General features: G+C 42.0%; 2 protein-coding genes across 9 annotated transcripts in view; one reads left to right on the top strand and one right to left on the bottom strand.

The window, feature by feature from the left end:
• The window catches only part of ANKRD6 (ankyrin repeat domain 6), a 64413-nt gene extending 56422 nt beyond the window's left edge, over positions 1–7991 (bottom strand). For 2 of the 8 annotated variants that reach the window (XM_083608297.1, XM_083608298.1), the window contains exon 1: positions 7674–7961. The gene's annotated coding sequence lies outside the window, so the exon portion shown is untranslated. Of the gene's footprint in view, positions 1–7673 lie in introns of all 8 variants that reach the window. The other 6 variants (XM_083608289.1, XM_083608291.1, XM_083608288.1 and 3 more) reach the window with 5 other exon arrangements.
• Positions 7992–9879: 1888 nt separating this feature from the next.
• Positions 9880–22840, top strand: RRAGD (Ras related GTP binding D). The gene is made up of 7 exons (XM_083608408.1): positions 9880–10451; positions 16537–16832; positions 17892–18091; positions 19209–19323; positions 19863–20005; positions 21007–21155; positions 22069–22840. The coding sequence occupies exons 1-7, from the start codon at positions 10250–10252 to the stop codon at positions 22218–22220; spliced, it is 1257 nt and encodes a 418-aa protein (XP_083464534.1). The 5' UTR covers positions 9880–10249; the 3' UTR covers positions 22221–22840.
• The last annotated feature ends 1522 nt before the right edge of the window (positions 22841–24362 follow it).

Below are 24362 nucleotides of genomic sequence, written 5' to 3'. Positions count from 1 at the left end.
TACAAATGTAAACAACAACAACAAATGGAAGGCCATAAGTCCACTACAACCAAAAAGCCTAAAATGCAGCTGGGCATGCTTTGACTACTCATGCAAAGGGTGATCTGAAAACACACACCCCATGGCCTTATCGCTTATTATACAGTACTTTGTTTTATACAGCTGATTTAAAATTTATAATGGACTTTTCAATTATAAGCAAAATTTTCTTAAGTAGCACACAACAAATGTTGATAAAAAAGAATATATTTTAAATACAAATATCAAATTGAACAGCAAAATAAAATAAACACCACACAGTGACACATTAAACCAGGAAAAGCTAAGTTCCCCTTATGCAAGTTTTCATTAGATAAAATTCAAGTGATTGTTCAGTAATGATTAGCACCTAAAAGTTCCTAACCCTGACCCTTAACACACAGCAAAGGCGGCACCATGTGGACCTCTTTAGGGAGTGTATTCCCTTTTCCCTGAGTGACTGCCTCAACTCTGATGGTGGTGAGACATTAAGATTGCAATCCTATCCCACTGTACTTGATGGGAATAACTTCTAAGTAGACATGTACACTATAAGGCTTACAATTACCCATTGAAAACACATATTTCCCCCCCCCCCCTTTAAATCTTAATCTCTGACAGAAATTTAGACTCACGTCCACTCAGTCTCATTTTAGCTTCTCATTTTCTCATCCTTATCCCCTTCACCCTGCCAGGTCCCTTTCCCCCCTCCCACTCTTGAAATGCACATTGCAGGGTTTTTTTTTTCCAGCGCAGGAACATTTCTTCCTCTTCTGTAAACAACATTGTTTCGTGCCTATTTGAACTGTGCCAACAGTAATCACTAATTCAGCAACATCTCAGTAGCTGTAGCTTTAAACCTCTCCCACTTTGCTCTCCACCAAAAGACAGCTAGCGCTTGGGGGCAGATTCAAAGAGGTCAGAAAGGGTCACAAGAATACTATTAACATCCACTTACACCCTGTGTCAGAAGAAGGCAGCAAAAGGGCTCAGGAATGAAGATTTAGTATCTTGGTGAAAAGATCTGGTTTTACAAGATCCTTCACAGATAATGTCCTTCATTCCAAGGCACTGTTGGCATTTTGTTCTTTGTTCCTCTGCCTCCCCTCTCCCCATACAAACACACTATTTGTATCAGGCTTCTGGAAGTAGGGGCTTTTTCGGTTTGCAAAAGCCAGAGGAATTATAAACCTGCTCTTACTTTATCACAAATTAAGAATGCTGTTATGTAGAGAGAACCCACAAATCAGAAGAATGGGCACTGGGCTAACTGCTTTCATTCAAGTTGAGAAAGAATGGCATAAACTTGTAAGGATAAGCTAGGAAAGGGGACACAAAGTTGTAGGGAATATGCAAAACTGGGGACAGACAGGCATTAGGGCACTTGTTTCTGTATCAGGCCATCGCTCGGTCCCTGCTCCTGCCAACCTAGCAGTTTGAAAGCACGTCAAAGTGCAAGTAAATAAATAGGTACTGCTCCGGCGGGAAGGTAAACGGTGTTTCTGTGTGCTGCTCTGGTTCGCCAGAAGCGGCTTAGTCATGCTGGCCACATGACCCGGAAGCTGTATGCCAGCTCCCTCGGCCAATAAAGGGAGATGAGCGTCGCAACCCCAGAGTTGTCAGCAACTGTATCAGTATGAGAAGACCTCAAAATTAGCAAAACCAGAGGAGGGGAAGTCCCTCATTTCTGAGTCAGCATACACAGGGTAGGGTTCTGCAACAGGCTTAAATGGTTAAAATTTACAAGCAGAAGACAGCAGTATTATGCCCCAATACTACTTGTTTCACTTTCGTTGGAACATTCACAAAATTGTGCTCTACAACTCAAAGTAGGTTTCAGAAGAGGACAGTTGCCAGAAGCAAAGATTTAGAATGTAAAAGCACATTATTTTACATGAAAAAGGAAATATGTTTACTATTTACATGCTGCAAGAGTAGGTCCACTCCTTAATTTAAAATTTCTGTGTCTTTTTGATGGTGAGTAAATTTTACTCTTCTCTTAAAACAAACATAGTTTATTCCCCCAATCCTAGAACTTTTTTTTGTGATCACAATTATTAGAATACTTTCACAGGAAATATTCTGTACACTCAGAAAGGTCAGTTTAAAGAGAGCAGGAGGGAGGTTGTGTAGTTATTTCCGGAAACAGTTCAAACACATGAACGATGATTGGTCTTGCTGACAGAAAAGTTTTTGAAGAATTACGTCCGCTACAAGCCTTGTATAACACAGCTAACACAGTTAATTCCTATTGTGCCCTTCAAACAAATTCACTGAAGCTTAACCTGTCTTAACAGTAGTTTCGCTCTGCACACACACTATTCAATCATTCTTAAAATCTTCTAGATGCCAGGTATTAAAGGAAGCCCTGCAATATACGTAAATAATAATGTTGTCATTACTTATAATGCATTTTTGCCACTGACAATTTTAGCAGAAAGGAAATCAACAAACTACAAGAGTTCAAGCTTCCCTGTGACAGAACTACCTTGTAATTCAGCCACTAAATGACAACACACAAAACTTCATTCTAGAAAGTTATCAAAGTACTGTACAGTACAACATAACACACTGAACTGACAGTAACTGCAAATCTATGCTTGTTTTCAGAATCCTCTAATGGAAGCATACAAAAAAAATGTTCTATAAAGTTTAAAATACAGAAAAAGCACTGCAAACAGTGTTTGAAACTCCCATCATTCTAGGCGCATTTTGCAACAGGGAATTTCATTAGGGCGAGCAGTTTCTGAGCTCTGGGCGCAGTACTGCACCTAAGATTTCAGATTAAAACTGCAGAGTGGAAGGAAAGGAGGACCTTTTTCTGCCTCCCCACTTTCAGCTCCGCTCTGAAGACTGGAGAAGAGACCTTCTTAAGAATATTAGGGGGTTGGGCACAAGAAGGACTAGACCATGTGAAAAATATATTATGTTATATTTTAGCTGCAGTTCATTCATTTTCAGCTTTGTATTCATTATACAAAAGTGCGCCTAGACATTCTGTTGTTGTGCCCATAACCTAGGTTTAAAGTGACAATTATCTCCTAGCTTTCATAACTCAGTTTCTAACACTGACTGTAAAGTGGGGAAGAGAACAGTATCAACTCTCTTCTCAAGGCCTGTAACACTTTAATACAGTAAAACCTTTGTTTTGTATCTTAACATACCTAAGGCAAAACCTAAGGTCAAATGGCATTCTGAGCTTTAATTTTGAGGATTGAGGATCAAGCATCTATATGATACATTTTATTGCAGGAAACAATGATAACTCAGGGACCAACAGAATTTAGGAAACAAACATGGGCATTGTTTGTCATGAACATTACATTACTACCAACCAACCTACCTACTTCAGAGAATAGCATATTCCTCCCCATACATTAAATTCAATCCTTGCATACCTAGTTTATGCAAATAACAATGAAATGTGCAGAAATGCTGAGTGTAAAAATATCTTACATCCTTCAGTTTATTTCATCTTGTTCATCTAGATCCCTTTACACCACCAGTTGCTTATTATCATCAATATCAACAAAAACAACACATACAAAGAGTCCCCCCCCTTTACAACGAAGCAGAATGACAATGTGACAATTTTGAAAGAGAAGAATGCTTTATTTTCAATGCCCTATTAGCACAAATGAAGAAATGGGCAACGGAGTGTGGGATTATATCAACAAAAGGAAGAATAATTAGATTACAGTCTGCTGTTTTGAAAAGAAACAAATGCTGACTTTCTAACTGATTTTTCACAGGCATTTTTTTAAAAAAATATTGGCCTGAGACATATCTAAGACTACCAATCATGGAGCCTGTGTGCAGAAGTATCCTTTTGCATACGGATGTCTCTGGGCACATCAAACCTTCCAGTGTATCTTGCTATTGATGGACTTGGGATAGAAATAACTATGCAGAAACTATAATACATGCCAAAAACTCAAGAATTTAATTATACTCTTCTACTGTCTGCATGGGACAAATTGGTGTAGGTCTCAACGCAGAGTGAGGGTGGGGGATTTGACACAAATTTGGCACTCCATAGGAACACAACTAGAGATGTATGCAAATCAGCCTACAGATGTTTGGTAAAATTCAACTGATTATACATATACATATACACAGAATGTATTAATTCTAAGGTGGCATGATTCCTGTTCTCATCAGCTGAGGGAGGCATGAGAAATTATTAATTAAGCTGTGCATAATAGCAGTTTGCTACTTCCTTTTGACTGTCACAAATTTTTTTAAAACTAAAAACAGTAGATGCATTGAACAGATATTTTGGTGGATCACCATTAACTCAAGCATTAAAAGAGAGTAAGAAACATTTTAAAGAATTAAACAGATAACAACTAAGAAACAGATTCTAGCACCAAGATTTGCGTTCCTTTTCAAGTCGCAACTCATCCTAGGTTTAAATTTTGCCTCAAGGGGATGCCAATAATACAAGAGACACAATGCTAGTAATCTAATATGGATGTTTTTGGTACAAAAACAGAGGCCTGAAATGTAAGTTAGTGCCACATATTCTCTTCTTCTTTTTTGCAATCCACCCCTACTATATGTTTCACTGCATATGAAAGTAACTAGAATGTTCAGTCCCTCCCTAGTACTGAATTATGGCATGACTTCTGTGCACCTAAGTAATAAATCTACAAATGGTTTATCTTGTACAAGCATATACGGTAATCACATTAGCTAGGACACCGTTTTTCTATCACTCTTTATGTTCTGTTTCGAGCTGGGTGCTTCAAGAATATGCCATTGTTTTTAATAGATTTAGGTGTTCTACATCTACCTGAATATTCATCAAGCTTTGTACTTTGTGTTACTTTAATACTCAACACAAAGCTTAAATGACTAAGCCCAGCCCTGTTCTAAAGTGCCTGAAGCAAATTGCAACTCATCTCTTCAATAAGAAGATGACAGGCACTGTTTTGGAATGCATAGATAACTGCATTTTAGAGATATGAGGATCCTGCCCTCTTGACTAGGCTGCTACATGCTTTAAGGCAGGCAGTGGAGAAGATCAGGACTTTTTGAATTTGCAGGTAATGGTCACCAACCATACATCTAGTTAAACATGGAGAAAACTTGCATTGAAAGTTAAGTTGCATAAAGAGAGCCATCACTGCCAAAGCAGAGGCTGATTCAACACACATTTGTCAAAGTTTATGCGAATACGTTTGGTGTGGCTTTGAAAATATTCCGCCAATATTGAACAGGGGGATGGGGGGCATGAACCTTAAAACATCTGGTGTATGAAATGGATATATGCAGAGCTGTTGTGGCACAGCAGCAAGACAGGGACTGGGCATGCTAACGATTGTGCTTAGTTGTCATTTCCAATTCACAAAAAGAAAGGAAGCTTTATTCTTTATACAGCTATGGAAACAGATAATATCTTGTCATATTTTAATACACTGTATTTGCAAGGTGTTATACCTTGCAAATGGAATACTGAAATGCACACAAATCAGCATTAACTATTCAAACAGTAACTTTCTGCCAAAGCTTCCACTTCCTTATAGGAACTCTCCCACCCAACAGTTAATTTTATTTTCTCGTAACTGTCTTCGGCCAACACAGTGAATCACTGAAATTACACAATTACCCAAGTGTGTTATATACGTATAAAAGCACCATAAAATATAGGTAACAGCCTACTATATTTAACAACCACTATAGCTTATTTTGAAGGGACGCGGGTGGCGCTGTCGGTTAAACCACAGAGCCTAGGGCTTGCCGATCAGAAGGTCGGCGGTTCGAATCCCCGCGACGGGGTGAGCTCCCATTGCTCGGTCCCTATTCCTGCCAACCTAGCAGTTTGAAAGCATGAAGTGCAAGTGAATAAATATGTACCACTCCGGCGTTTCTGTGTGCTGCTCTGGTTCGCCAGAAGTGGCTTAGTCCTGCTGGCCACATGACCCGGAAGCTGTACGCCGGCTCCCTCAGCCAGTAAAGCGAGATGAGCGCCGCAACCCCAGAGTAGTCCGCGACTGGACCTAACGGTCAGGGGTCCCTTCACCTTTACATAGCTTGTTTTAAAATAGTTTAATCCCATTTTTCTGCATATGTAAAAGCATAAAAGTAGTGTTTTAATTCAGTGCTTGCAATAAATTTGCAAAGTGTGTTGTAAAGGACACAAATTATAATAATAAACTTGCTCAATGCAAGTTTTTGTTTAACAGATTCTGTCTTCATTCTTACTTGTCTCTAATGAGAACTGGTTGTGACAAGTTTACCTATAATTGGAATGAATGCAGGTTTTTTTTAAAAAGTATTTAAACTAAAAGAGAGAGTCTGTTGGTGAATAACATATGGTTAATTTCACAATTAAGAAACCTTCATAAATTTCCTAAAATGCAGGAGATTATTCAAAAGCCGCTTCCCAGTGCATTTATACATGGGGGGCAGGAGGGAAACCACATGTGAGGCAGTCAACACCTGACAACTTACATTTAGGATACACATTATAATACCCTCCACTGAAGCACCTATTTTGTAGAGAAAGTATGTAGCATGAGATGTGTTTTCTTCTTAAATAAATCAAGGTGACGGGATTCTGGAAATGAGAGGTGATGACAGAAGGGCTTACCATGAGGCAAGTAGGGGTAGCAGACTTGGAGTGCCATTAATTAGTGAGAGACAAGAGAGAGGTGACCAATGCATCAGGTAACGTCCCTTCACAAATCGCACTGAAATGAACAGGAGCTGAGTATCTTGCACATGAACAGCTCCCATTTATTTCAATGAGGCTTGCAGGAGAATTACTCCTACGGTGGCCATTTAGATTTTCCACATCAAGTTTGGAGCATACCTGGCTGGATTAGACTCTCAGCTCAGTCTGGAAGGCATGAAGTCTAACCTACAAGTCAACGAATGAGGAAGCCGGGTTCAGGAGCCAAATGCAGCCTCTCTTCCTGGGCTGCGTCCCCTCGGCCTCAACCCTCACTAGCCTTTGCTTTGGGTTCTCAAGTGCTTTTGTCTGGCTAGAATGAGTCCTTGGGCTGTAATTAAATTAATCTTGGTTGGATGGGGAAATGAAGAAGAGAGAGAGTAGAACCTGTAACTTTTGCATGTGTTTAACTACAGTGCAAAGGTAAGAGACACATTTATTGACCCACTCCCGTTTGCTTCTGTCCCCCCCTGCTGTAAATTGAGTCTCCTAATCTCAGGTGTGACCTGGGCCAGCTGTTGCTGCTTCTCTGATTGGTAAGGAGAAGGCGGCGGCACTCTGGCTATGCTTAGACTCCCGTCTTGCTTTTTTCTTTGTATGTTTTTTTCTCGCCTTCCTACATAAGCCAGGGTGTGCATTGGCATATCCAGGCAGTGTTATGGTTTAACGCTGGCTCAGACCTGAGCCCTGGAAGGTTCTGAGATTAGGAGGAGGGGCGAGAGAGGAAGAGGCAACACTTGCAGCGGCCAAACAATCACAGAAACCGGAGCTGGGGGTGGGGAGAAATAGAGAGAGAAACAGAGGAGTTCCTTACAGATAGCTCTTGTATTCAAAGATTCCCCCCTCCTTCTGCTTGTTTACAAAATGTAGACACGGTGCAAGAGAAGGAGACTTGGCTGCAGAACCCTGTCTTGTATGCAGGGATAACCCTCCCCTCCCCGCTCAATGCAATGCATATATGTATATTTTAAATACCTACCTTTTCTCTTCTCTCCCAGGGCGCCCTGCTACGCACATCCCAGCTCGGCGGACGAACAAACCGTGCAAAGCGATGGGCTTGTAGGAAGCGGGGAGGTGGGGGAATCTCTGCCGCTCCAGCTGCCCCTCGTAGGAGCGCTAGGCTTGGTCCTCCCTTGCTCCACCCTCGTGAAAAGGGTTTGCAAAGTTACTACGAAATCCTGCTCCAACGCACGCCGCAGGTAACTTTGCTCTCCGGCGTGGGGCAGGGGAGGCTTCTGCGTTCACCATCCGCTCCGGCATTGCCATCTAGCGGCCGCACCTGGAAACAGCCCAAAATGAGAAAGATCTGCGGCTCAGAGAGCGGAGTCAAGAGGTCGAGATGGGCGTTGGTGAGCGACATCTAGCGGCCACGGTCCGGAATTCGTCTGAGCCTCCTTGACTCGCGTGTCCTAATTTTTTTCATCACAATATATGTCCCATGGAACACCGTGAGACTTGCTTCTCAGTATAATAATAATAAAAAAAATCATGCTTAGGATCTGGCTGTTGACTTTCTGGGTAGGAAAACAGATGTGGCAAAAGGAGCAGCACAAATTTAAGAAAAAAATAAATCACTCAGTGATTGACTTGAATATGCAAAAAATGCTTCCACAGGTCAAACACCACTCTCCCCACCACCACTTCTGCTGCCACCGGAACACACAGCCGGTGTTCCACTCACCCCAAAACTGGGTGAGAGTAGAGGCATTCTGCAAGGTGCTGTGGCTCATCTTCTCCACCCTAGGAGGCATTCCAGTGAGAGGGTGCATTCTGGTGGTGGCGGAAGTTCATCCACCACCTGAGGCAAGTGCTTCACCCCGCTGCATCAGTGGGCTGGTTCTGCCCTCTGGTGTATGTCTGGGTCAAAAAAGCAGGCCTTGCCTATACAGTGGTACCTCGGGTTACATATGCTTCAGGTTACAGACTCTGCTAACCCAGAAATAGTGCTTCAGGTTAATAACTTTGCTTCAGGATGAGAACAGAAATCGTGCAGCAGCGGGAGGCCCCATGAGCTAAAGTGGTGCTTCAGGTTAAGAACAGTTTCAAGTTAAGTACAGAATGAATTAAGTATTTAACCCGAGGTACCACTGTATTTGTTTTCAAGCGCCTGAGCTCAGTAACAGAACATATAAAGCAATATTTTTGAAGTGATGAACCATCTGGTCACGAGGATAATGGATTTCTCCTATCGCTTACAAATCATGAGTCAACAAGCACATTCAGAAGCAACAGATTGCTTACTGGCCACAGGATTGTGCATCCATAACTGTATAATGTAAACCAGTCACTCCGAAGCATCTTACCTGACTAAACTTGTCTGCAAATTTTCAAGGGTGCACTTTTCATCTTTACTGTCCCTGTCTTGCCAGCTTATTCAATGCCACTGCTTGAACTTGTGGATTAATACTGAGAAGACAGCGCTTTTCAAAAGACACTTTGCAGTGTGGTTCCCTGAAGGTTTCCTCAGGTAAAATTTTGCTGCCTTCTGTGAGACTGACAGTGCAATCCTCTGTATGTCTACTCAGAAATAAGCCTCACCGAGTTCAATGGGGCTTACTCCCAGGTAGAAGGGTGTGGGTATACACATGTACAGGGTGAGTCTTTTAAAAGAGGCTCCGTGGAACATTTGTACTCTGTATCCACAGGGCCTCTTTTAAAGGACTCACCCTGTATAATTGCAGCCTGCCTCCCTGGTAAGCATGCTTAGGACTGCAGTTGTATGTTAAAAGGGGGATTTTGGCGCTCAAATCTGACCAGAATACTTCACCCTCAGATGTGTTAGTAAGCTAATGGGGACATAAGTACTCTGTACATGCTCAGATACCAAATGCAAGAGGAGACAGCGACACCCATACATTTAATAGCTGTTCAAAAAAAGGATTTTTGGGAGATCCTGTCATGTCACCGTGTTACAGAAAGAAAGAAAAAGGTATACCTGTAAAAATCCCCAACTCTGCACTACTCTCGAGTCTAGTCACCACTGCAGCCGTCCCACTACATACAAAGAGCACAAACACCTAATTTTGGGGCGAGGCGGGACGGTGTGTTTTGAAACATTGTTTGAAACGCCGCGGCTTTCCTTTCGCAAATTCAACGCTGGCCCCTCCCTCCGTGTGGCATGAGAATCCTTAATATATCTATCTATATCTATTTAAAAAGTATGTGTGCGCGCGCGCGCGTGTTCATTGGTAGGGCCCCTCCCTCGAGTGGCTCGTTTCTCGTTTCTCGGCGTCTACTATTATGTTACTCCGTGTGTGTGTGTGTGTGAGTGAGTGTGTGTGAGTGTGTCAGGTGACTTGGGTCACGCAGTTTCTCTCCTCTGAGAGGGACGGCAGGGCCTCGGCTGACTTTCCTTTGACAACTGCGGCGGCGGCGAGGAAGAAATACAAGGGAAGGGAGCAGCTTAGGTCAGCGTCCCAGGCGAGAGGCAGCCTCGAGGGGCGCGGGGGGGGGGTGTCTCGTGGCGGCGGCGGCGGGGCGAGCGTGCCGCTGGGGGGGCCGGCCGGCCGGGGTCTGCCTTCGGAGAAGGGGCAAGAAGCCCGGGGAGGGAGCAGGATGAGCCAGGTGCCGGGGAAGCCGAAGGAGCAGGAAGAGGACGAGGGAGAAGAGGAGGAGGAAGAGGAGGAAGATGAAGAGGAGGAGGAGGAAGACGACGACGAAGACGAGGAAGAAGACGAGATCGTGGGGCTTGCTGATTACGGGGACGGGAGTGGATCGTTTTCGGACGGCGACCCGGAGAACGGCGGGGACGGGGCGTGTAAGTAGCTCGGCGCCGCCGCCGCTGCCCCGAAGGGAAAGGGCGGCCTCGTGACTGCCAGGCCCATTGTTTTGGGGCGGAGTGAGCGGCAGAGAGAGAGGGGGGAACCCACCGGGCTGCGCGCAGGCGGCGTTCAGCGCACCCGGGAGAACTGGGGAGAGTTGCGGGGCTGGGAAAGGGGAGGAAGGAAACGGGGTTGGGTCACGGGGGTGCCCACTTTGGATAAAATATTGTTGTGAGTGACACAGGTAAGCTCCGCCCTACGTAATCGATCACAAGACGCGGGCGCACAGACACACACCCTTTGAATGGCAATGCCTATGGACTTTGGGGAACCTCAGCCCCTAGGAGTGGGAGGGGGAGCAACAAACTGCACCCATAATGTTTGCCCTGCATGCCATGGGCATAGCCAAAGAGGGAGGCAGCTGCCCTCCCCATCAAGTAAAAGAATAGAAACATTTAACTGATCAATCCCCCCTCAACAATGTCCTGCCCCCCCACAAAAATATTGGCTATGGCCATGCTACACCCCCCCTTCTTTCTTTCTGCCCACAGAAGCAGCAGCAGCAACCTGAGTGGCCCAAGGCATTTTGTTACCCGAGGCAATGAGGGCCAAGGTGGTGTCCCAGTTCCGACTGGGCTGGCAGATATACTGAAAGGCACTCCGCCTGCCACCACACCTGAGGGCTGCAGGAGGGCTTAGGGGGCACATCAGGCGGCTTGATACGTAGAGGCCTTCTAGAATTGTAGCGTTGGGCGGGACCACATGCATCATCTAGTACAACCCCCTGCAATGCTAGAATATGTTGCCCAATGTGGGGCTCAACCCCATGACACTGAGACCCCATGACACTGAGACTCGTGCTCTACTGACAGAGCTATTCCAGCTTCCATTACCTTGACCTCTTGACTCACCCTCCTCCCCAGTATCTGCTGCCTCACTCTGCCTAATACTGGGACCGGCCCACACCTAACCTGTTGAACTGGGTTGGGGTTTTCCCTTTGCTTTGTTTTTTGGCGAGACAGAACCAAAGTCTCGTCATGCTGCCCAAGTGAATGCTGAGTGATCCTGGATTCTTGCAGATTGCAAAGGGTCTCATACAGGCTACGTCCGTACAGCAGAATGGGGGAATGGGTGCAGACGGTGATAGTGGTTGGAGGACAGAGCTTTGTGTGCCATGAAGCTTGTATGTTAGCCTGCTGCCCCTGGATGTGGTAGAGGATGGTGTCCCATTACCAGTATTGGAAGTGGAATTCAGTTGCCAAAGTCCAGTCAACGTCTGTGCTTGTCCTTTGCCTTGGGTAGCAAAATGTCCTGGACTGGCCCCGCTTATAGAAGCCTTTCATTCTCTTTGGTGTACAAGTACAACAGTTTTCAAGACACTGGAAATAGAGGTGGGAATAAGGTTGTGGGGATGTGGAAGACTTCTGGGGTGGGAAAGGCTGTGCTTTGAATTGGGTAGAGTATGGAGTGAGGGCCTTGAAGGAGAGATATTAGAACATGGGGCTACAAGTACAGTGGTACCTCGGGTTACAGATGCTTCAGGTTACAGTCGCTTCAGGTTACAGACTACACTAACCCAAAATAGTACCTCGGGTTAAGAACTTTGCTTCAGGATGAGAACAGAAATTGCTTGGCGGTGGCACGGCAGCAGCAGGAGGCCCCATTAGCTAAAGTGGTACCTCAGGTTAAGAACAGTGTCAGGTTAAGAACGGACCTCCAGAACTAATTAAGTTCTTAACCCATGGTACCACTGTAAACATAAACAGAGGTACTTGATGTCTCAGGGCCAACATTTGGAATAAAGAGTTTTGGGGCAGAGGAGGGAATTTGGGAGGTGGTATCAGGTTTGGGACGTGGGTGGCACTGTAGTCTAACCCACTGAGCCTTGGGTTTGCCGATCAAAAGGTCTGCGGTTTGAATCCCTGTGACAGGGTGAGCTCCTGTTGTTCAGTCCCAGCTCCTGCTAACATAGCAGTTCAAAAGCACACCCAAAAGTGCAAGTAGATTAATAGTACTGCTCCGGCAGGAAGGTAAACGGCGTTTCCGTGCGCTGCTCTGGTGTCGGTGTTCCGTTGCGCCAGAAGCGGCTTAGTCATGCTGGCCACATGACCCAGAAAAACTGTTTGCGGAGCAGACAAATGCCGGCTCCCTCGGCCTGTAAAGTGAGATGAGCACCGCAACCCCAGAGTTGTTCGCAACTGGACTTAACTGTCAGGGATCCTTTACCTTTTATCAGGTTTGGGAGTTGGAGACGTTAGTTTGGGAGTGGGGTTAGAATTTGGAGCATGAATGGGTGGTGCTAGGAATGAGATGGGTTGGAAGAGAAGCAAGCCTTCCTGGAGTTTGACTACAGAGATTTGGAACACACGACTAGACTGAAAGAGAGGTGTGATTATGGCATTAGTCACTGAGGTGGGGTGTGCTGGAGCTTACAGTAATTTCAGTGGAGAAATGAAACGGACAGCGAGAGATGTATTTTATCTTTAGGATGGCACCTGACAATGAGAAATCTGTTGGGAGGATTAGATTTGGGAGGGGATAGATTTCTCGTGCTTTTTATAGAAATATTTTTGTATATCACTTCAGAAAGTTTGGAGCACTTTACATTCATTATCTTGGTAAGCGTTGGGTGAGACTTGCTAAAGCCATATTGTAGTTAGAGAGATTTGAGCTACATATACACATGAATCCTGGCAGGTGTAGTTTACCCCCTCACAGAGCTACAGTTCTCAGCAACATTAACAAACTAAAGTTCCCAGGATTCTTGGGGTGGTGGTAGATGTGTTTAAATGTATGTTGTGTATGTAGCCCCAAACTAGGAGTCTCCTGGCTTACAGCACAAACACTTAAGACACTAATGGTACTCCAGCTTTATGCATGGTTCTTTTTTGCTGCATAAATATAAAGGTGCACCATATTTAATGTGAGCCAGGGTCTAGTTTATGGGGGGGGGGGCGTTACTCCCCCATCGCATCTAGTTTATGTTTTCAATATCATGGTGTAGATCCCACCCAGAAAATTGTAAGTAGCCATTGAGGGCCTCAACATATGCAGCTTTTACCTTGCTACTGAATGCCCACCTCTAGCTTATGCATACCTGAGATCAGGATGAAAGGGGATTTCGGGTCCAAAGGTACAACCTGAACTGCCGCATGACACCTAGCATTGTTTTTCCAAAGGAAATTAAGTATGAGATGGGATGTAAGAAAGAGGAATAAGTAGCTGATTGGCTAGAGTCAGATCTAACTTTGTATTTTATTGTTTATTACATTTATAGACTGCCCCGTTGGCCAAGTCCTCTGACAGCTTGAAAAAAATCAATCAAATAGAAAAATACGATTGTTTAAATAATACAATCTAGCATATGTAACGCAGAAGCCAGCACCAAAAATACAGAAAAGCAGACCAATATAAAAATATCATTAAAACTTTCTTTGTAGATAGTTTTATGGATCTAGACTTTGTGTCCAAATAATAAGTGAGCATTTGGGGAGAGGAACAAGTAGGCACTTAGAGTACTGTCTGTTGTGGCTGTCTTGTTGTGGGGAAGAACAGGAAAAGAAGAACAGGGAGAAAACAAGGGGGGACGGGGAGGAGGTGTCCAGGCATGTGACAGACAGTGGAATACGGTAGGTAGAGAGCATTGGGAGAGCATGGAAATAAAAACATAAGTGGCTGCGCAGCTGATTGTATGGGTTGCTTCAGAAGTGAATTGTAGATGGTATAAAGCTGGGAGGAAACTTATGTAGACGAGCAATGGGATGAAACGTCAATGAGAAACTAAAGGAAAGAAAAACTAAGTTCATTGAGTTGGGGGAGGGGAAATAAGCTGGAGACGGGAGGTTGGGTTCAGCCTGTGTTTTAAGAGCAGAGGGAGAAAACTATCCTAATAAATGTGTCAAACTCTTGAAACAGTATCTGGAGGGAGGGATAAGCTTTAATAAAGTACTTCCTATTGGTATTTGTGGTACAGATATCCAGTGTCTCTTACAAATTGCACGTGTTTTACTGATGCAAACTTGGAGATCTAAGGAAATAAGGAAGGCAGACTTCAGGCCCATAAAAGGCAACAGCTGTAGAGGGCTCAGTGTTTAGAGCTCCTTTGCAGCTGTGAATGTCAGTTCCCTTATTACCAGGCTCTGCTCCAGGGTCTGCCTGCATATTTTTGATGACATTGTGTGCACTGGTGTGATGGTATAGAAAGGGTATTTTTATAGGCATGTTTAAAAGGAGAAACCCTCTTTCCTCCTAATGGGTTAACCATGGTTACCTACATTTTTGTGTTAAAAATAATAGGCTGTTCTGCCACCTGTTGCTTTGTGCATAACACAAACTGTTTTCCTTTTTGGCTACATTTTCTTCTGTTTTACAGAGCTGGGAAAAGATAGAAAATTGCTTCAGACTCTAGGATTTCTTGAGGGAAGCGTTAGATTTATGTTTCAAAGTGTCCTTTTGACATTAATCCATAGAAAGCATTGTTGGTATTTTGTACAAAGGAGTTTATACTTCTATAGAGTCTGTATAGTTCACTCACACACACACACATTTGACAATCTGTGGATTTATAAGCAAAATAGCTTTTCCAGTGACACTACTTTAAGGAGCACTTGTTCTAGTAAGAGTGCTCTTTTTTCCTTCAAAGAAAAGGGAATATGACAAATATTACTTGCAGTGTAGCGGCCTCTGAAATAGGTGTTCATCTCCAAAATTAATATTCTTCTCCCATGATTCAGTGAGCATATGTGCCATCTCATGTTTCACAGCTCCCTTTCAGAACTGATCTGGATGTACAGAAATAGCACATGGTACTGTTCTTTCTGGGTTATACTCCTACAGACTGCAGGTGGTAGAAAGGTTTGAATATTTGAATGCTGCACCATATAAAGCAGGGATAAGGGAAGCTGTGGCCAGGGCTGGCCCAGGACATTTTAGCACCTAAAATGAACCACAAAATTGTGCCCCTCCCCACCAGGGAAGAAGCAGGGAGTGAAGACCTACATCAGGAACAAGGCAGGGAATTAAGATCTACATTGCTGTGGCTCTCCTGATGTTGAATTCCAACACCAACATCTTAAACAAAAGATTACATTTACTAGAAGGCCATGGTAACTAAAGAAAAAAATTAAAAGATTTTTACTTAATTATTGAAAAAATACAGTGGTAAGGGATTTCTTACTACCGTATCTTGTCTTGCATTCCAATACAATAATACAACCTTATTAATTTTCAAAAAGATTTAAATTAAGTACTGCATATTTGAATCATAACACCCATGTTAGTTTACTTGAGGAAGCTATGCTGCTCCATTTTACATATTTGTTTGGGTATTTGGGAGCTCTTACAGTATATAGCATTAATTATTCCAGATGTCACATACAGCAATGCATATTTTTCTTTGGTCACTGTCCATTTCAATATACCTGAAATACTTTTATTTACTTATTTTGAATATTTTTGTACCAGCCTTCCTCGAAACCCCCAATACAGGTGCCTTTCTGAGATAACTAAGAAAGTGTGAGAGGGTATAATAGAGAAAACAAAAAGCTGCAACTTGTATTCTTGGAAGAAAAGGCTGCATTTAATATTTTTTACTTCCTTTCACTATCATACTAACCACCCAGAACAAAAATAGTCAAAAACAATAAGTCTCAATGCTTTCACGTTTTCCCTCACCCATCAGTCAACTAAAGTTTTAATAGATTGATTGATTATTAAGTAATAAAACTATCAATCCTGTGATTGTAACAGCTTACAATATGCAATACTAATTCTGAGGGTCTTCTGCATTTTTCACCATCAGTAGCTTACGTTATTCTTTAAGGGAGGTGAGTTGTCTTTTGAACCAGCAGGTGTTGCTGGCAAAATATCTGGTGGGTAGGGTGAAGGGGAAATGCAGAGGTTAATTAGTCATTAGATCAGTCAACTAAAGCTTGATCTCTTTGGCATTGGAAAGGAAGGAATCCTAAAATGGTAGGATTGGGGAGTAAAATCAGTTGAAATTGTGTTAGAATTTGGTTGCAAATAAACACCTGTTTTTATTGTTGTTGTTATTTTTTCAAATAATGTTTTCTTTTTATTCAGTTCTAGATTTCAATGAGCCCTTTAGTACTGAAGTCAAGCCAAGAATTCTGCTAATGGGACTGAGAAGAAGTGGAAAGTCTTCGATTCAGAAAGTTGTGTTTCATAAAATGTCACCGAATGAAACCCTTTTCTTGGAGAGCACTAATAAGATTTGCAGGGAGGATGTTTCCAACAGCTCCTTTGTTAACTTTCAGATATGGGACTTTCCTGGGCAAATTGACTTTTTTGACCCTACCTTTGACTATGAGATGATTTTCCGAGGCACCGGAGCACTGATATTTGTTATTGATTCTCAGGTAAGGAAAGGATTTGGGTTATGATCTTAGCTTAGACCAAATACCCTAAATTTGCACACACAAACATCACCCAACAGTAGAATGGATGGTAAAAAGTAGAGATGTGAAGAGCCATAAAAATACCTTTCTCACACACCCCATTCCCAATTTTTCTGATATTTCTCTTTGGGCCTTCACATCTCCAATAAGAATAGCAACACACAATGTGATTGACTCTCTCGTTAGTACAGGCAAGATCCAGAGAATGACAAGCAGGATTTCCCTTCTGAGGCAGAGTTTTCCTCTGTCCCCCTTCACACTATAGCCCCTTGCTCACACACCTCAAAAGCTGATTCTGAGGGACCCTGTGGAGTAGTGTGATATGTATTATAGGGGCCTACATCCAAGAGATTTGGCAAAAACCAGATCTCCCTCGCCCACACAAGCATGAGTGGAAGAGCAGCTCTATCGATCCTGCCCTGAGTTCTCATTGTTATAGTGTAAATATTGTTATTTTAGCTTTCCTTGTTATGTGCATGTAGACTTCATCATGACATTAGACCTAGTATGCTTTTTGCACCTCTATGTATTATCTGAAACACTAATACATGTAGTAGAATTGAAATTTTTATAAGAGTTAACTCATACTAAAACAATGCTTGAGATTTATGAATGAAGCATGCGAAACTAACACAGAATAGAAATGGGATGATCCCTCATGCCTAGTTAAAACTACCATCACAAAAGTGTCCTATTTCTTAGTGAACACTACACAGAAGGAACTAGTGTAGTGAACACTACACAGAAGGAACAAGCAAGTGACCTGTACTTGTTAAAACAGCTGCTTTAATAAGGGAAGGTGAAAGAGACAGGCAGGAAAAACAAGATTCAAAATGTAGGAGTGTTGCTAAGATTTAGTGCTTGATAACTCGCTGAAGTGCTTTCACGTTGTGATTTTTGTTTATGAAGATGTAAAAAAACCCACCCTTTAAAAACTTGAGAAGTAAAGATTAGACACTTTAATTCTTAATTGGATTTACAAAAGCAAAGCATTTATCCAGTTTATTTTTTGGTTTGTAGGATGACTATATGGAAGCTTTGGCAAGATTGCATCTCACTGTGACAAGAGCATATAAAGTGAATCCAGACATAAACTTTGAAATATTTATCCACAAAGTAGATGGTTTGTCTGATGATCACAAGATTGAAACACAGAGAGACATTCATCAGAGGGCAAATGATGACCTTGCAGATGCTGGGCTGGAAAAAATCCACTTGAGGTGAGGAGAGCAAAGCAATTGATAAAGCCTGCTTTGGGGACAGGGGAGAATGAAAAAAGCAGTATGCCTCACATATTGAACAAGCACATGTGCCACCTTTTTGTAAAATCTTAGGGGAAAGGGGGTGACACAGCAGTGGTATGGCCAACTGAGAGTTGCAGTGGTCAAATAATTAGAAATCACGAGCTTTTTAGGCTGGAGTTCAGCATTATGCCCAAAATTGACTAATGTTCAGCTTTAAAATGAATACTCAATAATTGACATGGGGAAATAATATATTTGGTTGTATGTACTACCTGAATCCTGAAAACTCTTAACAGCATAGTCAAACTATATCCCTTGATGCTTAGGGCCCAAATGCAGCCCTCCAGAGAACCCGGGCCTCACGCTGAGTAAGATTCCCCACCCTGGCTTAAGAGATAAACTTGTTGAGGATATAATTTACCATTTACTCAAGTAATACACAAGATGGCATAGTCGTTCAATAGTAGGCAGATGGCACTTTAACCCTATTTCTTGTAAGAGCATCCCTTCAGAAGATTCTACAAACAGGGAGGAATGAGAGTCCTGTTATGGCTAACCTCACAAGGATACCAGCTTCAGTTATCACGTTTTACAATTCGCCAAGTGGAGGCCTGTGCTTTCGCCAGGGTTGGCGGAGGGGTGGGGTGTGCAATTTGAACATGACTTCAGCATGTAGCAAATGGTAAAAATAGGCACACTCATCAGAAGTGCTAGATTATGCTTGGGTGAGGAGCAAATGGAAATACAGGTGTGGTGATAAGAGACTGTTCACTGAAACATCATGTGTCAGATCGCCCATCAAAAGAAGTTTCCTTATGAGTTTTTACACCAGGAGTGCATGCAGATGTATAATGGATTATTTTTACTTGCTGAATTTTCCACAGTAAGGGGAAATCCCAATTAAATAGAGTCTGAGCTGGCATTTTGATGATGGCAGCACAGGCAGGGGGTGGGGCGGGGGAACTTGCATGCATGGGCAGCCCTAATTCCACAAGCTCCTGTCTGGAAGCACTATAACGCCTCATTTCTGTCTACAAACTTTCCAGAGCTGCTCATTCCAGAGAGATACACTGATATCTATTTCCTTTTCCAGCTTTTATTTAACAAGCATATACGACCATTCAATATTTGAAGCGTTTAGCAAAGTGGTACAGAAATTGATCCCCCAGCTCCCAACACTGGAGAACTTGCTTAACATCTTTATCTCGGTAAATAGTTGTTGTTCTTTTGTATATGTATTTCCTGAGCCTTTGTATATTTTCTTGCAAAACACTGTTTTTGTTTGTTTTTAATTTCATTTTTGCGTTATGTGTTGTTTAGGATACTTGGTATATGAGAATAAATGCCAATAAAAACTGTTCAGTGACGTGGAATTACTTTGAAAACATTCGCTTGCTTGTAAACAACAATTCATTTCAAACTTTTGCTAGAATGTAACTTAGGTCTCTATGATTCTTGTTACAAGCCCATATATTTATCAGAACTGTATCCACTGTTCTGATGGACTGTTCAGCATAGCTTGGTGTTAGGATTGCAGCTCAAACACCAAGTTATACTTTCAGTGGGACACAGCAATGTGAGTTCTGTTGGTCTGTGCCCAAGAATTACACTAAGACTATTTTTATAATACCATATTTCACCAGCTTTTCTTTTCTCATGCACACTTTATTGTCTCATGCACATCATCTTTATCGTCCAAAGACTTGGTTCCTTCAATGAAATCTATATTCTTCCTGTTTCCTTGTAGAATTCTGGAATTGAGAAAGCCTTTCTCTTTGATGTAGTCAGTAAAATTTATATTGCAACAGACAGTACCCCAGTGGACATGCAGACTTATGAGCTCAGCTGTGATATGATAGATGTTGTCATTGACATCTCCTGCATTTATGGGTGAGTAAAGAAACAACAACAAAAAGTACTCTTACGCCATCCTTTGTGCTTGTCTGTCTTGGGCAACCTATAAGGCTTAAAGTCACATAACAATTAAAATGCAAATAAGATTAGAAGGCTTTTCTTTCATATGCAGTAATGATCTTCTAGCTTGCTGTTATTTCAGGATAGAAAAAACCTTTAATTGCAAAAGCACACACTGTGTGTGTGAGAGAGAAAGGTCATCAGAGTTATGTGTGTGTAGATAAAAGTGATTTTGAAACTCTAAAGCTTTTACAACTGATAGAGCAGAATAGGCTTGGGTGCAGAAAAGATTAAGTGAATTTGCCTTAGTCTTGTTTAATCTACAGCACTTTTTAACTAGAAACCAAGGGTCTTCCAACAGGAGCCAGTTAGCAGATGTAACTGGGGGGTACTTGTGTATACAAAATATTATAGATCAGAGATTATAGTAACAGCTCCTAAAATGCACCACGAGTTCTACACACAGGTCTGGTCACTAGAAGGGCAGCATTGTAATTTTCATGTAAATAAAATCAGTGATAATTTCACTGAGGCTGAGACATAAGCGACTTTATCCCTGGCAAGCCATCAAATACATGGCAGGATTTTTTATTTTTTTTAACTGCAAATTTTTAAACAGCCTAGCATTGAAAATAGAGCTGGAATAAGATATTTACACACTAGATCAGGGAATATCAACATAGCACCCAAAGGTGCATGTGAACCCAAAGAGTCTTCTTCCTCTGCTGAATTAAGACTTGAAAGAAGCATTTGATGGAATGGGTTGTGGTGTGTGCTTGATTAGGGGAGAGGGTCTGCCCACAAGTGTTTTTCCAGCTTGTAAATGTTACCACGGGCCTAAAAAGGTTGGCAATATCTGTCTCGAACATATTTTGCTTTAAATAGACTTGAAAGCAGAAATAAAAACGTATTCATTCAGGAAGATAAAATCACAGCATTTATCTTCTCTCCAACATCACCTGTGTCTTGCTGTTCAGGCTCAAAGCAGATGGAGCAGGAACTCCTTACGACAAAGAATCAACAGCAATAATAAAACTGAACAACACAACAGTCCTTTATTTAAAGGAAGTGACAAAGTTCCTGGCGCTAGTTTGCTTTGTCAGAGAAGAAAGCTTTGAGAGAAAAGGTATTGAACTTCATTTTGAAAGTTTAAAAATCCTTCAGAATCTTGTTCCCAATTAATAATTAAATATTTGTCTTTGTGATTCCGTATGAACAAGCTGTGACAAAACTATAGTAAAGAATGCAGAGGGTATGGAGGTATTACAGCTGATCATTGGGCTTGCTATAGCCTCTGTTAAAGTTGCTGGAGCCATGTATTCATGTTGTTACATTATATATCTGGTCATTTTCAGTTCAGGTTAAGAACAGACCTCCAGAACTAATTAAGTTCTTAACCCGAGGTACCACTGTATATTCACCTCTCATTCTACTCCTATATTTTCCTACCATCCTCTAAATACACAAGTACACACAAGAGTTTCCACTTAAGCAGCAGTAACTTCCTTGCCTTTTGTTTTTGGAAACTTACTGCATCATACTTACTCTCCAAATGCTGTGGGGAATGTATGCATAGAATAACTTAGTCTTCATGACTTCAGTCTCCATAGAGAGGTATTTCAACTTAAAATATATTTCATAAAACTTGGCTGGTCTTCATTATTTTGTGGCTTCAGTATCACATGACTTCTGAATCCCTGGAAAAACAAAGGGCTAACACAGCAGATTTAAACCACTTAAAATTTGTACCCTCTTTACTTAGGGAAGTGAGAGAGCTTTATAGCATTAACTTTGAGTGAGGTTACTGGCTTAGTGCTTAAATCCAAACATTGCAATGGTGCATTTTAAAATAATGTGTAGTTCTTGGTAAATTGTACATAAATTTCTGTATTCGTTTACAGCTTTCTTACATTGTTGCGTTTAAGAGAGAAATCTGATTTTAGCCCTCTACTTTTAGTACATACCACAGAAAAGAGTTTACTTAATTGTGTTGTTGCAATGGCAGTTTGAGTACGGAACATTTCTGTTCTTTTCTTTAGGACTAATAGACTACAACTTCCACTGTTTCCGTAAGGCCATACATGAAGTATTTGAAGTGAGAATGAAAGCAGTGAAAGCTCGGAAGAATCAAAACCAAATTCAGAAGACCAAGAGGGCCACTCCTAATGGCACCCCTAGAATGCCAGTGTAGCCGAACTGTGTGAACCACTGTTAACTTGTAAAACTTCTTATTTCTTGTAATGGTTTCATCAGGTTCCATAGCTGGAAGATGAAAGGGACTGCTGTACTGGATGGCATGGATTTTACCACACTAGCCTCCTGCCAAAACACTGTTTATCTTATCCAGTTGTTCATATTAAGAAGTATCTGTAACAGAACTTTTCTGCACTTTTGTCATGTTTCTTGATGGAAATGAACTTTTGATAAACCCATTTGTGTTTTATTTAAAATGACACTTTTTACGTGTGAACTTGGGTAGGATATGTACCGTTAGTTTCTCTATATGCTGCAAACAAATGAGTAAAACAATCAAGAAAAAATGGTAAGATACCTTTTTACAAATTTGTGGGAGTTTAATATTCATGCCAGTTATATATATATATAACTTGTAAATTGAAGTTTTATTTTGAAATACAGTAGCAATAAAAATATTTCCTGGGAGTCCTTTATTGGTACATCAAAAGTTTTGTAAAAATAGGCTTTGAGCTAAATATCTCCCAAATGTCTCCATAATCCTGGCAAACCCATTTTGTTCTTATAATGATGATTACCTCTACAACTTTCTATAAAGAGACCTATTTTGTAACAGTTGCATGTTGTGTTTGGGTTTGTTTTTTTAAATACACTTGCAGCAACAGAAGAAATTCTATGCAGTTATGGTGGAAACAAGCAGGGACCAGCAATCACAGGGTGCAGAAGAGGAAGGAAACTGTTCATCTTCTAACCACCCCCATTACCAGGAGAGGAATCCCCAATCACCATGGAACTCTCCGCAGTGAAAGGACTGTATTTGCTGCTGTCATTCCTTAAGACTACAGTCATACCTTGGGTTGTGAACGCTGCGAGTTGCGTTTTCGGGTTATGGACCGTGCCGAACCCGGAAGTACCAGAACAGATTATTTCCGGGTTTCGGTGCATGCACAGAAGCACTAAATTGCACTTTGTGCATGCACAGAAGCGCTGAATCGTGTCACGTGCATGTGCAGACGCGGCGCTGCGGGTTGCGAACGTGCCTCCCGCACGGATCACGTTCGCAACCCGAGGTATGACTGTATTTAGGTCCAGGATATTAGGGGTGGTTTGATTTGGCAATAGGGCTCTGCCTGCTAGCCCCACAGAGCTATCTAGTGGAAGGACCCAGTTGCTGAGAGAGAACATTGGGGAGGAAGGGGTGCATGTTGGAAGTGATGGACATAGTTCTCAAGTAATGGAAATACAGCATATGATTTCTCAAACTATTCATGCTAATCTTTTGACTAGCAAGTATATCTTGGTAACAGGAACAATGTATGAGGGTCCACGTATTTCTGCTTCCATAAGATGCCAATTCCAAGAGATGACTAAAGTGGCTCACAGGTTGCATTTGAATGAATACAAGTTTCAAAAAGCATCTGAAGCTATATTTACATTTCTAAAGGAGATGGTACATGAGGCAGTATAGTCACTCCCTCTTTCTACCTCTACCCAAAATACATTATTTGGGTTTGTTTAATAAAACTTACCCTGCCCAAGTTACTGTATGAAAGGCATTACATAAAACACTGCTTGTCTTCCCTTCCCTCTCACGTGTCCCCACAATGGGCATTTAAGTTCATATTGCTTAAGCACAGCTTGTTGCCTCTGTTTAGGCAGAACTGCCAACTAATTTTTTTGCCATCTGTTCTTAGGAAGCTCAAGATTAAGCTTAATGGAAACTACACAATTCCTCCTTTTGGAGTGAAGGTTCTGTACATCTGAAAGAGTACTTCTTGAGCATGAATACCACTATGTTTTGTGTGAATATAACTAGCATCAGCTAATTATAGAGTGGCTTCACAACCACTTCTTAGGCCTACAAATGTGAAAGTGAAGCATTACCTCTCTCTCTGCTCTCTTGCATCCCATCGGTCTTGCATCCCACTGCTCTATAGTCTAGGTAAAGGTAAAGGGACCCCTGACCATTAGGTCCAGTCGTGACCGACTTGGGGGTTGCGGCACTCATCTCGCTTTATTGGCAGAGGGAGCCAGCATACAGCTTCCGGGTCATGTGGCTAAGCCACTTCTGGTGAACCAGAGCAGCGCACAGAAACTAGTCTACTGGTAGATAAAAAGGTGTGTTCTCACAATGAAGTAT

This window comes from Podarcis filfolensis (genome assembly GCF_964270895.1).
Source record: "Podarcis filfolensis genome assembly, chromosome: 3".
NCBI classification, from domain to species: Eukaryota; Metazoa; Chordata; class Lepidosauria; order Squamata; family Lacertidae; genus Podarcis; species Podarcis filfolensis.
The sequence above is the reverse complement of the archived record's forward strand: the minus strand, read 5'-3'. Positions and strand labels throughout refer to the sequence as shown.